This window comes from Anopheles merus, unplaced genomic scaffold (genome assembly GCF_017562075.2).
Source record: "Anopheles merus strain MAF unplaced genomic scaffold, AmerM5.1 LNR4000982, whole genome shotgun sequence".
NCBI lineage: Eukaryota > Metazoa > Arthropoda > Insecta > Diptera > Culicidae > Anopheles > Anopheles merus.
This window is the reverse complement of record NW_024428562.1, coordinates 1-16,349: the sequence shown is the minus strand read 5'-3', so window position 1 is coordinate 16,349 and position 16,349 is coordinate 1. Positions and strand designations below refer to the sequence as shown.

Sequence of the window (16,349 nt, the reverse complement as noted above, 5' to 3'; positions counted from 1 at the left end):
TTCCATAAGGTCCAAAAGAGCAAGCCGGCGAGTGATGCGTAATAGCGGAACAGCTACGTTTTGTAAATCCAGCAGTAAAGTATGGTTATTTTTGTTGTTCAAAAGGGTTGTCTTGTTTACAGCTGCCAAGCGGCCTGTTGATAGCATTGATAAAGCGTATGGCTCATGCTGGGAAACACTTCAACTAGTGGTGTAAATCCAATGAATCAAGTTTAAAAAAACACACTTAAACCTCAATCGTGTCTGTTGCTAGTGTTTGTAACTAAGCGTATTTCACACAAATTGACTGATAAGAAACTGATAGAAATTGTTAGGTAAAACTCATTTATTAGCACCTTTAAATTGTTTTTTTTTTTAACAAATCAATACTTTATTGTCGATTTATTTCACATCACATACAGCTGAAGCATTCCTTTACTTCTTTGTCTTTGTTCTCCATATCCTTCGCTATCACAAATACAGTTCCTTATGGTGTTCGTTCGCCTTAATCCAGGATCTCCTCGGGAATCTGAATCGGTGCCTTGCGCTCACATTCTCCGTCGCGAAGTATCCGCAGCTGAACCGATTTGCCGTAGGAACTGTCCACCTTGCACCGCAGTATGCAGCTATTGGCGTAGGTGATCAGATCACTTCCACAAATAGGCCGGTAAATCTTGGGACAGGCACACACTCCGTTATAGTTCCTTCTGAAGGCAGTGGTACTGCCCGGTAGAACCAGCACGGCCACCAGTGCCACCAACAGCACAGAGATGCAGCTCAGCACACGCATTCTAAGGTTTGTGTCACTTTCTTCCTGGACTTCTCAAAACTTGGTTTGGTTTATTCTTGGCAATGCCTTGATCGGGGCGCGTTCGATGCGAAATGTGTTCTAGCACTGAATGGCTGTACAGTTGAAGTGAAGGGGTTTATATTTTGCAAACGTCTATCGCTTCATCGCGCATCATTATCACTCGAAGCGATAAAGGGACCATGTTTTGCTGTATTTGTATAGCGCCACGCACACCAAGATTCTGTGGATCCCCCTCCTCTATCGAAAATAAGCAAATGGTTATTGATTTTTGTGTTCCTACACGCGCCTCATCATGTAATCAATCAGCGGGTAGTGATAACAAACTTTCACAAAGATGGCCTTACGGGTAGCTTATTATGTCTTGTTTTTTTTTATGGAAGCTATAATTAATACGATAGATTTAAAAAAGATTTACCTTGATAAAATGTTATCGGTCGGTGGAAATGACGATTCTGCGTTGATAGACAAGTGCAATAAATGAGCTGTTCTGTAGATTGTTCACCAGTGAATGGACGCCCTTTGGCCATGGCCGTGGCAATGTAAGATGCATGAGTCAAACATGCTTTTAACTCACAAAGCACGTTTATTGCTTTAGGATGCAAATATGCTCAAACATTAAGCTATAAAACAAAACGGCGTATTTCACATTAAAATAAAGTAAGTGAAAGATGAGTCATTTGTTTGGCAGGAGTTTAAATTTAGTATTTTATGTAATCATAAATCCGTAAATAAATACACACTGCACTGTACAGCCAGTGTTGTTGGTGAGTTGATATGAATACAGACTGGGCATTTCCATTGCTTTGCTTACAAACATGACTAGTTAGGAATTTTTGTTTTGATTGCTGATTGAAAGCGAGATTTATTGCACTTCACAAGCATTTAGGATGAACTATGTGCTTAAACGGGAATGAAATTACAACGTTGAAGGAATCGTTGAACGTAACCGAATTTCGGGTTAAATTTAAAAATAAAACATTCCCTGGGAAATTGTCTAAAGTCTATAGAAACAAGGTGAGCTATGATAATGGGTAATTATTAATAGAAAAAAAGAAGAAAAAAACAACAAAGTTGTATTATCTGATGTTCCTTTTTTTAATAACAAAAACATGACACATCACAATTTAAAAAAAAAGAAATTATAAAACTTTAAATCAAGTACTAACGGGTATTATTTGAAATATCGCTGCTCAATATACCGAGTGTTCACCGTGGAGGTGTAAACAGTTCAACCGACAGTTAAGCGAGTAAAGGACGGCTAAAGAAAATGAGCGAGATGCAGCTATTTTCGAACGTCAAAAACCCTCGCCTTGCCCTGCGGAACCGGTACATAGCAAGGCTGGTCAATGTTGTTCTCGTTGAGCGGCCAAGCAAAATAATCAATTTAAAATTGTTTAAAAATTATCAATTTAAAATTAATAATTTAAAAACTATTTTAAAATTATTGCTTTAATACAAACAACAAATAATTATCATTATTTTGCAATTTGAAAAGCATTTGTTGCTTTTTAGAATTGCGTGAATATTTTTGAAACCGGCCCCACGACCCGCCTTGAGCTAACCCGTCTGACAGTCAGCGGTCAGCGGTTGTCAAAACGTCAAACGAGCGTACCGCTCTCTGCTACCTGGGACACATCAAACGCGTCGCGAAGAAAATATGCGAGAAAATAGGTGAAAATTGTGTGAAAATTTCGGTGTACAATCTCCGTCTCCGTCGCTCTGTGTATGTGTTTGTGCTCGTGCGTGTTAGTGCTAAATAAATCGCCAAACCGTCGTGCCACAGTGTTTGCCGTGTGCTGCGTTGGTGAAGTGAATTGAATGTAAGTAGAAATCGGGCGTAGGCAAAAAAGAAAACGTATGGTAACGATGAAAAACGGCATTTGACGAAAGCGAGTAGGACGCTTTTATCCGAAAAGAAAAGCCAGACTGTGTGCGTGTGTATGGTACCGCCGGTTGTTGGTGTTGTGTGTGAACCGTATGGTGAAGTGCGGGTGAGATGGAAAAAAACGCAGACCTGCAGCTGCTGCATGTGTATCGGGGACGTGTTTTTTTTTTTGTATGTCCGCCCCGGGTGTGTCCCTTTTCCAGGACACGATGGTGGCGCAGTGGTCGTTCGCAATGTGATGCAATTGTAGTGGGGGGGTTTGTGTGTGCACGCCTCTGTTCACGGCATACTACGCCACCTGTGAAAATTCGCAAAATATTCCACCGTATGTGTGTGTGTGTGTACCATATGTGTGCGCGAGGGCGTTTCTCGCGAAAAAGGGCTACGCGAGTGCGTGCGTGCGTGCGTGCGTGGTGTGGTGAGGTGTGTGGAAAATCGCTGGAACCCCGTTGGCGAGAAGCGTTCGCTTAGTCATGGCAGTGGAAAGTGTCGATTCTAAAATTGGCCCATGAAGTGGTTCGATGGCTTCCTGCCACCGACACTCGTCTGCCCTTTCCAATCAAACAATTGCGCTGGAAGAAAGTCGTGAAGAAAGTTAGCTAATAGTTTATCTGTTTTTTTTCACTTTCCACGTACTTCCCATCGGTCCAGATGGTGGGTGAACTTTTGCCTATAGGCATCGCCTACTCATTCCCAGGACCCCGAGCAGGGCGATCCTTTTCCGGGAACAGTAACAACAAACCCTCCCTCTCTCTCTTTCTCTCGCTCTTTCTCTCTCTGGAATGCATCTGTCACATGTAGAAAATGGTATTCCGAGAGGATATTTTCCTTTTATTCCTTTTTTTTTGGAGTGAAAAACATTCCATCACAAGATACGTAATTGTATTGGGGGGTAAAAAGGCCCCCGCAAGACATTAGAAAAAAAAGGAACACAAGAGGCTGCAGCAAGGAGCTAACTCCGACACCCATCGCACACACGCACACGTAGGCGACGATAAAACGAGGAGATGCGCGCATGTGTTTGACTGTGTTTATGCGGCTGTGCGGCGCGACGAACGGCGACAGCAAATGGTGGAGGGGCCCTGCGGGGGCAGATTTTCCAATCTCGGAAATGTGTGTGCCCAGCGTGTTGGAAAAGCAGACCGTCTGGGCCCCCCTCCACTCTCTTTTTCTCGTTACCCCCCCTGGGTAACGCGTGAGTCATTCGAGGAATTTCCGGAACCTTCGCTGCGCTGCGATGCATTTTGCTGTTTTTGTTTTGATTGTAATTGAGGCAGAGGCAATTTAAACTGCCTGCCCAATTACACGTACCGTTCTCTAATGCTTGCTGAAGCTGTCCTTCGACGGTTGATGGAGAGGAAGAGAGAGAGAGAGAGAGCGTGTGTTTTTTTTTTGTCGCTGCTACGGCAAATTGTGTACTGACAGCACCCGGTGCAGTGCGTGTACCGGGTTGTTTGGTGCATGTGCATGCATTACCACCACACTCTACTGGACACCGGCACACGACGGGGCTGAATGGTGTAGGATTCCACACTGACATATGGCAGATTATGGCGGACGGACCACCCATGTGCTCTGGTGTGCCTTAGGAAGAGTCGTTTTTTTGTGGGATCCACACTGGACAAGGCGTTACATAAATTGCATAAAATTGCACAGCACCAGTCTTGTCCAAGGTCTGTGCTTTTGTTTTTTTTATTATATTTTTTTTAAAATGAGAAATTGTGCAATGTGCCATCCCATTTCAGCTCTCTCCAAGCGAGAGCATCCATGATGCTGTGTGCGGGTGTGGGTGTGTGTGTGTGTGTGTACGCGGTCGCATACGGAAGACCAAAGTGTGCGCTACCACGCAGTTGCAGCTGCCTCTGAGTGTAAAAGGATTCCCGGTTGTCCAGCTGATTGGACGTAGGATGCTTCCCTTTTTTGGGCGTGATGTGTGTGTCTGTGTGTGTTTGCAGCAGCGCGCAACGTGTGTTCGGTGCGCATACACACCCTAAAAACCCACCCTGGTTACTTCGATCGGACGAAAATGACCGGGTAGGACGATGATTCCCCGTTACAAATGTGTGTGTTTGTGTGTGAAGCGCGCGCGAGACAAGTTGCAGTTGCCAAGGACACACGGAAGGAAGGCAGCGTCGAAACCCAATCAATCATACACAGTTACCGAAGAGCTGGAAGCAGTCACACAAGACACAAGATGCTCTGGAAGAGTGTGGTGTGTGCAGCCGAGCAAGCGGAACGTGATTGAGTGCGTTTATATCCGGCATTAGTCTGTGTGTGTGTGTGCACTTTTTTTGAAGACATGGTATATAATGTTCCTTCAAAGAAAAAAAAAAAACCCCTCAGAAGAAGTGGGCTGTAGCGCCTAACCGTTAATGCATTAGCCAAGTGTGGATTATTAATCAGTGTCGTTACCATATGCTGTCGCCATTACGGCGAATAGCGTCGCAGAAAATTGCACCAGATCACGCGGGGAAGGAGCGAAAAAAGAGCGCAGCAGGAAGGAAGCATGATTTGGCTACATAAATAATGGAATTAAGTGTGCTCGCGTACTGCGGTACGCACCCGCCCGGTTGGGGTAGATGGGGGTAGATACCCAAAACAAAACGGCGTCTATAATAGCTGTGTAATGGAATCAGTCAGTTTGGTGAAAATTAACATCGCGTGTTTCGGCAGTACTAATCCCCTTTACCCGCAAACCCGCTCATCTGCTGTCTTCCGTTAAAAGATTTAGCCTCTGTGGCGGGTAAATATAGAGCTAAACAGTGCGATTACCGCGTGCGCCTGGGCTTGCTTTATATTGCAATGCTAGCGGGCCGCTATCGTAACCCGCCGGATGGTGTAGTGCGATGCGTCACCACACTCTCACCGCTTGTGTGGTTGAAGCGAGAGAGTAAGCAGCGCAACGCGCGCCCGTGTGAGATCGAATCCCGTTTGAGTAAGAGAAAATTAATGCTCGCTCTCGGGTTCGTTCGTGTGTGTCGTGGAGAAAAGGAGATTGATTCGGCGGCAGTAGTCTGTCTTCGTTCATATATAACAATAATGTTGAAAAAGATCCTTGAATACTTCCAGATATTTCACAAAAAAGTGGGAATATTCTGTTCAAAAACCAAGGTAGAAGAAATAAATACATCCACTATCCTCCTGGCATGCGTTGGCTTGACTGAAAATCAATCATAGTGTTACGCATACGCGGAAGTTGGAACAGTTTTTTCGCAAATGTTTCGCATTCATTCGTTTCAGAGACCGATGAAACGTTTTTAATTGAACACATTACTTTGTAAAGAACACAAATCTGCCCCGTATTTCGCTATTAATAGTATGTTAAACTGTCGGTACCGGGTACTTCCCCCAAAAATGCCCCTTGCTACCCATCTGTTATTAAGATTGCTTGTTGTTGTAACGGTGTCGTAGGCTGCCATGATTAGATAAGGAGAGCCACCACCACAACAGCAACAAAAAATGGGAACAAAAACATTGTGCACAATCGAATAAATCGTTTGATTGTTTACACGGCATGGCTCCGCGGGCGATAGATTTCGGAATTAAAAACCAATCTCCGCTTTCCCTCAAGGAGAGGCGCCTTCTGGTGACCCCCGTGAGCGCACATACACACACAGCAACGGTTAATCCCGCATGAAGTTTCTTTGGAAGGCTATCGGTGTTAGCTTTTTAAAACATTAAATAGTCATGATGTGTTTAGAGCACTTCGCATACTAGTGACATACGTGGTAGAAAAGTATACGAGGCCATGCTGCTGCCTGCCTACTTTCCCTTTGGAGTTTCTCGATAAAGAAGTGTAACATAGAAACATACACACACACAAACGCCGACCAAAATCTAGTCCGAGTGACGCACTTGGGCAAATGACGTGTGATCATCCCCATCACACTCATCGATTGGGTTAATACATGCCCCCCTCTAAACCCCCCCCCCCAACCCACCACAATAGTGGCGATATCATCGTGCGGTGATTATGTTGTGTGGTGTATGAGTCGTTGACACGTCGCTGCTGTTGCTTCTTCTCGACGGTGTGTCCCACGTCATAGATCACTGGCGGAAGTGATAATATTTTGCCAGTTGAATGGGCAGCCTGGGCTTGCTCTCCCACCTTTCCAAGGCCCCTTTTTTTGGCCGATGCGTATTGTTTAGTTTGCCAACCGATGTGCGTGGGTCAATATTTTGAAGGGGGTTGTAATATCTATCTCCCGTCCCCGGGCAGGAATGCAGGAGCAACATTCGATATAAATAGAACCGTCGACGTCACCGCTTCCGGAACCATTGGAGCTGGGCAGTAGTCGTAGGCTGTGCTGATGCACGTTTCTTCCCTGCAAACCATCATAAATCATACCACACGTTTGGGTCGGGTTAGGGACGCTTCACATGGTGGCTGGGAAACGGGAGGGGGCCCATGGGAAGCTGTCCCCACACTCCGAAACGTGTGATAAGAGGCGCCCTTGCTTCAGCCAGAACGTTGATTTTGGGGCCACGAATTGGTGCTACCCACACACACATATATAGCAATTGGTGTCGATTAAACTGCGTCGCAGTATCTTGCTGGTGTTGTGTGCGCGTGTGTCTGTGGTTGGTGCTAAGTGTTGTACATCGATCCTATTTGTCTTGTAACTAATTGAAGTTCTTCTCCTTCTATCTGCAGAAACAACAACTCGAGACAAGTATATTTGCATTCACTTCGCGTTGAAGTATCGCAAGAATCGGAAGTAACCAGTCCCGATAGGAACCTTATCCCCACAACGCGTCGAAGTTAACGAGAAAAACTAGCAACGAGAAGTCCTGCGAACGGTGTGATCCTTTCCGCCGGTAGGGACTCACAGTCAGCGAGAAGTGCCAAAGAGGAGGAGCAGAAGCGAGCCGAAAAGCCGATCCCTATAGCGATAATGACACGTTGGCGCGTGTGCTGATTGACACAACCAGTAACCTGTTGTCCTGCGTGGGGCGCAAATTGTAAGGAAAAGCACAACCCGTCCTGTGTGTGTGCCAAAACGAGGGACATCTTGGGTGGCGCATGTGTCCTTTCCGCACTTGGTTGGACAAGAAGCTACTGGGCGAATCGCGCAAGTGCCACGTTGCCTCCTCCCGGTTTGCGTGAGTGCTTGTGGCGCGGCACAACCGATTGATGAATTTATCTGGCGTGTGCTGTCCGTGCTCTTCCCCTCCCTGCGTCGTCCAACGCTTCCCCGCTGCCGTAACTAGAGAAAAAGAGCGACACGACGACGACAGCGACGAGCGAGAAAAGCTGCCTGTTGCCGGCGTTGGTTTATGAGCTCGCGGGCGTACCATCGCCACAGTAAGCAGTGTGTCGTCGCGTCTGGAGGTAGGGCCACGCGGTGGTTTAGTTGTGGGAAGCCCAGTGTGATACGTGTCAGTTAGTGAACTTTTAGTGTGTGTGTGTGTGTGTATGTGTTTACATTGTGAGTGTAGTGTGGAACCGAAGCAAAAGTGAATTCAGTGGGGCCCGGTAGTAGAGCCCCTTCAGAGAGTTTCAACTTTTTATTTTACCTTTTTCCATTCGCGCGGTTGTAAGCCAACGGCATAAATCACGACGGAGTGTGACGGTAGAGCCGGTGCCATCCGCCAAACCCGATTTTCGATGGTAAAGGCACCACTGTTGTCGACCGCTTCCCAGCAGCAGCAGCACCAGAAGCCCCAGTGCCCGAAGGAGATCATCCACCAGCCGTCCCCGCCGGTCACGCTGTCCTGTGTATCCTCCTCCCCGTCCACCTCCCAGGTGCTGATACAGCAGCAGCAGCAGCCGCCGCACCATCTCCACCAGCATCACCATCACCATCTGCTTCAGCTTCAGCAGCAACAACCGCCACAGCAGCAGCAGCCCCCGCAACAGCAGCAGCAGCAGCAGCAGCCCCCCTTATTCAGCTTCCCACCACCGCTGGCGACGGCGACAGCGGCCACCCACACGACGGCCTACTATCCGATCGGGCCGGTCAAGAAGCATCGCCGGGTGCAGATACAGATGGCGACGGAACCGCCACCGGTCGGGACGGGCGGCATCGTCGTGACGAAGACGGCCACGTCGGCCGCCATCGCCGTAGTCGCACCGACCGCCCGGAATGCGGCCGTCGCGATGGCGACCGGCGGTACGCTGAGCAATTGCGTGACCACGGGCACGGTAGCGCCCGCGCCGACCGTTGCAACCGTTTGCAGCGGCGCTGCTGCAACGGTCGTACAGTCGGCGACGAGCCAGGCACAGCAGCAGCAGCAGCAGCAACAGCAGCAACCAATTCTAACCCTTGCGCCGGCCGGTACGTCACCAGGAGCAGCGGCAACAACGATGAAAGCGATAAATCAACCCACGCTGCAGCATCAGCGGATTCAATCGATGCACCACATCCATCACCATCATCACCATCAGCTGATCAACGGTGTGCCGGCGTCGGCCGGCCAGCGCATGCCGGCGAATGCGGTGGCAGCGGCGGCCGTGGTCGCCTCGACCGCCACCCATACGACCCACCAGCCGTCGCCGGCCGGCTGGCCGATGGTCGAGCCGGTGTTTCACTTCGGGCCGGGGTTCGAGCTGGAAACGCGCCCGTACTGTCCGACCCACACGCCACCGTCGGAGCATGTCGTGCTGTTTCACGTGCGGCCGGGGGTGGCCGTCACGTTCCAGATCGCAGGCAACCGGGAAACGATACGAGGTGAGTGTTTTGCACGCTTTGATTTGCGTTGTAATGCATGCTTATTGTTTGTAGGAATGTACGCTTAACCTTTCGTGTACGCATATCGACATTCTTGGGACGGTTTTTTCCCGAGATTGAAGTGTATATTATTATTGGGTAAATCTGGTTCAGATTAATGAATCTCAATGAATCTTTGAAATGATTCAATGAATCAGAATCTCGGATGGAAAGATTCATGAATCTCGAATGAATCTCGAGATATTACCGAATCTCTAGGAATTCATGAATATCTAAAAAAACATGAAGCTTCTTCTTCTTGGCGTAACAACCTACGTGGTCATGTCAGCCTATTGAGTCTTTTTGGAAAGTACCACGCAGCCGGATAGTTTGTTTTGCTACGGGGAGACGGTCCATTCGAGGCTTGAACCCAGAATGTGCAAGTTGTAGGTGGGATTGGGTAAATTCGATATTTTGAAAATCTCTTGAAAAAAATCTGTTTCATGAATCCCTTGAGTTATATGAATTTTAAATGGACTTATGAAGTTTAAAGACTTATGCACTTATGAAGCTTATAGATTCTACAGTGCCTACGTCCGATCAGTGTTCGAATATGGCAGTACAGTTAGCGACCCCTGCACCGAACAATGGAGTAATCGAACCGAGGCCATCCAAAGAAAAGCATCTAGTCTGTAAGACTCTTACCATGGCGACAGGACGATGTGTTACCGTCATACCATTCTCGGTGTCTGCTTTTAGGGATTGAGCCGTTGAAAAAGCGCCGTGAGATAGCTAAATGCCTATTTATTAGCTACTTTATTAGCTCCTACTCTATTAGCTACGATATAATTTAACGCGCCATCTAGTAATCTACGTACACGTCAATTCATATCCGTCCCTCGTTATAGAACTCGTCTTCAAGATCCCGATCGATTAATCAATAAACATATTAAACATACTAAGCATGAAGCCTTGCAGATTCATAAATATTCAGAGATTCATGAGTCTTTGAAGATTCATGAATCTTCAAAGATTCGTTGTTGTTGTTTGGTTTGCTTATAGAGACTTTGAGCATTTGAGCTTCATTCTTCTCTTTCAAAGATTCGTGAATCTTTAGAGACTCATGAATCTTTGAAGATTCGACACGTGATTTAAATCACTCATCACTTAAGATTCATTTGAAAAAATCACAACGAAAGATTCATGAAATCCAACACTAGTCCATAACGTCTTGCAGTGTTTACCCTGGTAGGGTGAAAACGGAAACACCTGTGGCGCGCATACAAAAGCCCCAAACCCGCACGACCGTTGTTCAATCGTATCGCAAACACAGTAACAATCCGTTTTGTAACAACGAATCCCTTTGCAATGCGATAACTTTTACCGATCATTATTGGTGGCGCTGATAACGGCGTTTTATGACCGAAAGCTGCCACAGGTGCCACAAAGGGGTGCATGGTGTAACAGTGTCACCATCACCACCGGCCAACGCATCACGAAACTTTAATTGTTTTATGCTAGTCCCTTTCCCTGTGGATGCCGTCGTTTCCCCCTTTTCCCCGGGAGCAGCCGGTCGCTCATTAAACCGATAAAAGCTACAACCGGTTGTTTTTTTTTGTCTGTTCGTTTCTTGTTGGCGGCGGCCGTGCCGAAAAAGTTGAAATGTGGTGACAATTTGCGTCAATGTAAATTTATCCTCACCGCTGCCTCACTCTCGCTGCCCCACCAGTTCCCCCGACCGGTCGGACATCGGGTGGCACGATTATTAATGGTACGCCACGCCTCCGCGTTGGGTCATAATCCAGGGAAGGATCAAACGGTAATTTTTTGGGTTGTGAATTTTAATGTACCTTATCCGGGCCCAGACAGAGAATGGGTGGTGAAAGGTGGCATGAAGACTGGCTCTTTCGCAGGTTTCTTCCTCCGTGCCAAGGACAACGCCAATAGAACGACAGAGAGCGAAAAATGAAGGTTATCTTTTGTGCCGGTGTGTTAAAGCCGGACTCTAGGTCTCGCCGTGCTTATGAAAATGTTGTAAAAGTTCACTTTTTTTTGCGATTCTTTCTATAAAAAAGAAGAACTAGATACGGTGGGAAAATTTACTGCTCTGAATCAAAATCTCTACCTCCTCCATCGATCATGGTTGCTACCGGCCTACAGAGCCAGAGAAGCGAAGGCATTGGAGAGGTTTTGCGGATGGAAATTATGCGAAACAGACGTCAAGAGGCGAAAGAGTCAGACAAGTCCGTGGCACCAGCACCAGCACCAGCAGCAACAGCAGCAGGTTGCTCTTGATGGGACACAGAAAGGTGATAAATTTGATTTTCAAATGGGTTCCGCCGTTCGTCGACCCCCCTCTCCCGTTTGGACGTAGCGCAAACAGTCACCTCCAGGTGCTGTCCGCGGGATCACGAGGCATTTCGGCGTCCCTTTTTTTGGTCGCCTCTTGCAGTGGGAGAGCCAGTACCTGATGTAACGTGGCTTCCTTTATTTGGCGGTCATTTGGAGGATGTGGCGTTTAATCCATTAGTTCCGGCGCCGGGGAAGCATCTCAAAAAATAGATGGGGGCATATGTTTATGGAAAAAGCTCCCGGAATGTATGCGAACGTTGCAAACAGTGAATCGTTCGCCCTTTTCCGTCCTGGATACACCCTGGTTCGAAGCCTCGCTTACTGCTTGTTTACACTGAATTCAAAATCATACATTTACGCTCGGAAGTGTGCTGAGTACGTAGAAGTACGTGATTGAGCAAACAATGTCTGAGCCCCGGTCCCCGCGAGATTTAGTTCTGCATAATATCAATAGTGTTTACGATCGATTGCGATCGAACTGTGTTCCGTCTACGGCTACAGAGGCCGCTCGCAGTACAAGGTGAGTTGCAAAGTATGTGCGCCATTACGGCTAGCATATGGCGGTGTCCCAGCCGACGACCCTGAGTGTGATGGTAACTGCGCGCGTCACCGCCTCGCCGGCAGGATATGTGCAGTATCTGTTGACGTTCTCGCAGTGCCTGCCTGGAGGAGCCCCTGATAAGCCGTCGGTAACAACACGGATGAAAATCAATTGAGAGTTTACAGCGCATGTTTCAATGTGCGAGGCGTTGTAACTCGATGAGCTGATAAATTGGCCCTTCTAGATGGCCACACGAGAAAGAGAGAGACCGCGTCCGATGGCAGCTGACAGGGATCGGGATATCCGACGGTAACTGGATACGCTAACACACTGGGAGGGAAACATGAGGGGGCCCCGGGATGACGTCGACGGAACGCAACAGGCCGATGGCCATACGAGAGAAGCTGCATAGTAGCAGGACGCTTGCGCTACTACTCCTCGTCGACAAAGGCGCGGCGACGCTTAATTTGTTGAACCAAAGACCGGTAATGAATTTGACCTTCGGTTCCTATTCAAATCGTGCTCGAGTGTGCGGCACGTACAGACACACCATATTGCTACCAATTTGCTACATTCCCCCTGCAATGCAATTGCTATCGATATATGTCGGATGAGATGATGATACGTGTATCTGCCGCTGGACCGCCGGTCCGTCTCTGCTCCTAGTTAACTTTGGGTGTGCGGGAATTTGCAGCTAGGGAAATAGGGAGATTTTAACTCGCTCAATAAAATACACCAATATTTCCACTGTGCTGCGTCCAGTGGTAATGCTTTTTCGAAATACTTCATTCTGCATTTATGATGATGATGATGCTCCGACAACACGCGAACCGGGACCGGCAGCAATAAATCGGTTCGTAATAAAATCGTTGTATTAACTAAACTTCCCAGTGGCCAGAACCTTGGGAAGATGATACCCCGGAAAGGGGGTCGGCTCGTGTAGCATAAAATACACACACCACGCATTTGCCTTTCATCAACATTTCAACGGTTCTCGGGTTTGAAATTAAGCACACCACCAGGGCAACTTGTTGCAAATCCCTTCCCTTGCAGTGGCGTGTAGTGGTCGTTGTAGTAGGTCTGGACCGGCCCACCGCCACAGACACAAAAGCCATCCGGATGAATATTGCATGGTGTCCCGCAAGCCGTCGCCACCGCTGCCGCCGCCACTGCCGCCGCGAGATGGAAGTGATGGGGTGATAATCTGCCACTCGACTTCCTCGTTTCGGATAGAATATGCCCGGCCCGGCCTCTCCATGTCTTTTATGGGCCATAAATCGTAAGTTACAGTTGCGTACGCACGGCCGACAGCGCTGGCGACGGCGGCAGACACACCACGACCCGTCGTCTTGGGTCGCCTTGGAACTTCCTCGTACTTCGCCCGTCCGTTGCGCCTCCCGCCAAAGCTTATTTCGCGAAAAAGGGTCTGTGCTCCATGTGTAAATAGCGATGATCCTTGTCAAGATCCCGTCCCCTCCTCTTTCGCTCCCTTCCCGCGCCAGTATTCTGTGCGTAAGGAAGCGAGGAATGGCTATTATTGGCTGGCGCGAGTTTTCCTTTCGGCAAGCCAGCCGGCTAGGGGTAATGTTGGTGAATCTTGTTGTGTGCATCAAAACCCGGGCTGCCCATTATGAGCGACCACCGTCAGACAACGACTTTGCGCCGAGAATGCAAAAAAGAGATGCACACCGAAACAGAGACGCGCGCGCGCCCGGTGGCAATGCAAGCGAGAAACCCCGGGCTCCTTCGGGCCCGCCGACCATCGTAAAGCATTGTGCGCGCGCTACGTGGGGAGATGCGTTTGCTTTTGTGTTTTATTTGCGGAAATAAAACAACGCTTTGTGTTGCCTTTTTGTGTGTTGAAGGGGTTGGCACAACAGCAACTACAACAACTCCACGTGAAGATGTAAAAGTAAAGTGCAGTCGCAGTGCAGCTTCTTCACAACAACAGCCATCACCGCCCGCAGGCAGGAAGAGAGAGGCTCATAAAAAATGTAATTATGTTGGTTTGATGAGCAGAAGCAGCAGCAGCAATAGCAGCAGCAGCGGCAGCAGCAGTAGTTGTATAGAAGGTTAACGTTCCTGGTGGGCGTCGTTGCTGTCGGGTCTGCAATGGTCACCATGTGAAGTGGGGGTCCGGACGACCCGATGACGTGTTTCTGCTTGGGCATTTTGGAACTCCCGTGTGAAGACATCTTCTCTGGTGCATAACTCAACGCGACATTTCAAGCTGAAGAAGCGACTTGGTCAGACAATTCAAGGTTACATCGAGTTTTGTATTGCAGAGCTTTGTGAGCTTATGCTATCTCTTTACACGTTAAAGCTCTTCAAGCTAATGCTTGGGATCCAGAATAAGAGGCATATCTTTATAATGGTTTATGTGTAGTTATGTTTATCTTATCGTAATCCTAATGCCATATGAATATCCAAGTCTGATCTTATCTTATCTTTATGCTAGCTTTATCTTATGGCCATCTTAATGGCAGAGACATACACACTTCAATTTCTAATGTGCCCGTACGATTTATTGTACTTATTCCTGCACATACGCCTTTCTCTTTCAAGTAATGAAATAAGAATATCGATCCAAAAGAGGATTTATAGTATGAAAGTCCTTGTCCAGAATTCCTTGTACACCGTATCAGTAGCATATTATCTAGACATGTCTTGAAATCCTTATTATCTCGCTGCAGAGCCTAATACGGATACGGAAAATATCGAACGTCTTCAACATCATCGTCTTCGTCGTCGTCCGCCCATCTGTACGTAATGATAAGCTTTCTGGAGGGATCAATTTTTCGCTCAATAAAATGGGATGGGATGCCGGTGAGGAGGGGGCGATTGATTGAAGTATTCAAAAAGCTCTCCAACAAGACGTTGTGGTGTAGACATTGGAGCGCCAGACTCTAATAGCGCAAGAGTTGCAACGCAGATCCCTGAGATTGGAGGACATGGGTTGAAGAAGTTGGTAAATGAACCCATCAAAATATTAAGTTTCCACGTCACGAACTTTCAGCGAGGTAATGTTCTAAAAGACATATCCTACCCACCCACCTCCCATCCTAGGAGTCCTTGTGGTTTCGAGTTTTGCTTTCCTCATTTCCGGTAGGCGACACGGTAGCTTAATGTTACCCGTTCTTTAAGAGGGGGGAGTTCCCCGGTACGTAAAAGATGTCATCAAATGCATCAAATGCGGTGGAGAGTTCGTTGAGTGACACGTAGAATGCGTGACGACATTGGAGAACACTATCAAATGTTAGTATCTTATACTTCAATAAACTGCAAAATTGTGTAGTACATTCTTTTTTATCCTTTCGGAAGGTTGAATACGCTTTCCAAAGCACCGAGAGCCTCCTGTACTGCTCTCGATAAAATTGAATTACCGGCGAGTAGGCGAATGGCCTTTTCCACACATAAACACACACACAGACGGCAGGTTCAAGGGTTCATGCGTTTGCAATTTTTCCATTACAACCCACTCCCGTTCTTCTCCTGCTGCAATGCAGTTCGTTGTCGTCCCGCCGACAAGACATGCAACATATGCAGCAAGTGCACGTGAAATATGAGTGCTATCGTGATGAACGACATCTCAGGCTGAACGAGCGAGTTCGTGCTTGTCGCCGTAGAAGGTGACTCCACTCCGAGGGGAAGATGTGTCCAACGGCCTTATCGTTTCGCCCAGAAAAGTCACTGGAGCGAGCAACACTCACACACGACCACGAGCCAAGAAGGAGCTTAAGGAGGTCGTCGGTACTTCGTTAGCGATGCCTTAATGCATCCTTCTCGATCCCTTTCGGGCACACATCCCCTTGGTGTTGTGTGTGTAGGCATGTCTGTGTGTTGTAGATTCACTCGGCTCGATAAAGAGCACTGGTGTGCGTCATCTACTACTGCTACTACTACTACCACCACCACCGTGGAACGGGCACAAGTGTACTAAAAAATGAAGTGCTACACCCATCAGCACATATTCCGCGCTTCGGAGTTTCCATCGCGTCGTTCACCTCCAAACGTTTCCAACACACACATAGACTGTTATGCTAGGTGTGTGTTTTTGCGAGACAACGACCCACCGGCCGTCGACCGACACACATGATGATGGAAGTTTGGCGTCTTCCTGCCCCGCCGCGT

General features: G+C 47.8%; 2 protein-coding genes across 2 annotated transcripts; one reads left to right on the top strand and one right to left on the bottom strand.

Annotated features, from left to right (window-relative positions):
• Positions 1-345: 345 nt before the first annotated feature.
• On the bottom strand, positions 346-904 carry LOC121603255 (serine protease inhibitor Kazal-type 1-like). Its single transcript, XM_041931942.1, has one exon. It carries the CDS (start codon positions 767-769, stop codon positions 485-487), a length of 285 nt encoding a protein of 94 aa, XP_041787876.1. The 5' UTR covers positions 770-904; the 3' UTR covers positions 346-484.
• Positions 905-2,385: 1,481 nt separating this feature from the next.
• LOC121603257 (centrosomal and chromosomal factor-like) lies at positions 2,386-9,346 on the top strand (the record flags this gene model as incomplete). The annotated part of the gene is made up of 3 exons (XM_041931943.1): positions 2,386-2,610; positions 7,330-8,104; positions 8,218-9,346. A coding segment is annotated over exon 3 (1,063 nt), but the record flags the coding sequence as incomplete, so codon positions are not given.
• Positions 9,347-16,349: the final 7,003 nt, after the last annotated feature.

What these genes read in the sequence shown, in the direction of transcription:
- LOC121603255 (XM_041931942.1), bottom strand. Translation starts at nt 769, where the DNA reads ATGCGTGTGCTGAGCTGCATCTCTGTGCTGTTGGTGGCACTGGTGGCC.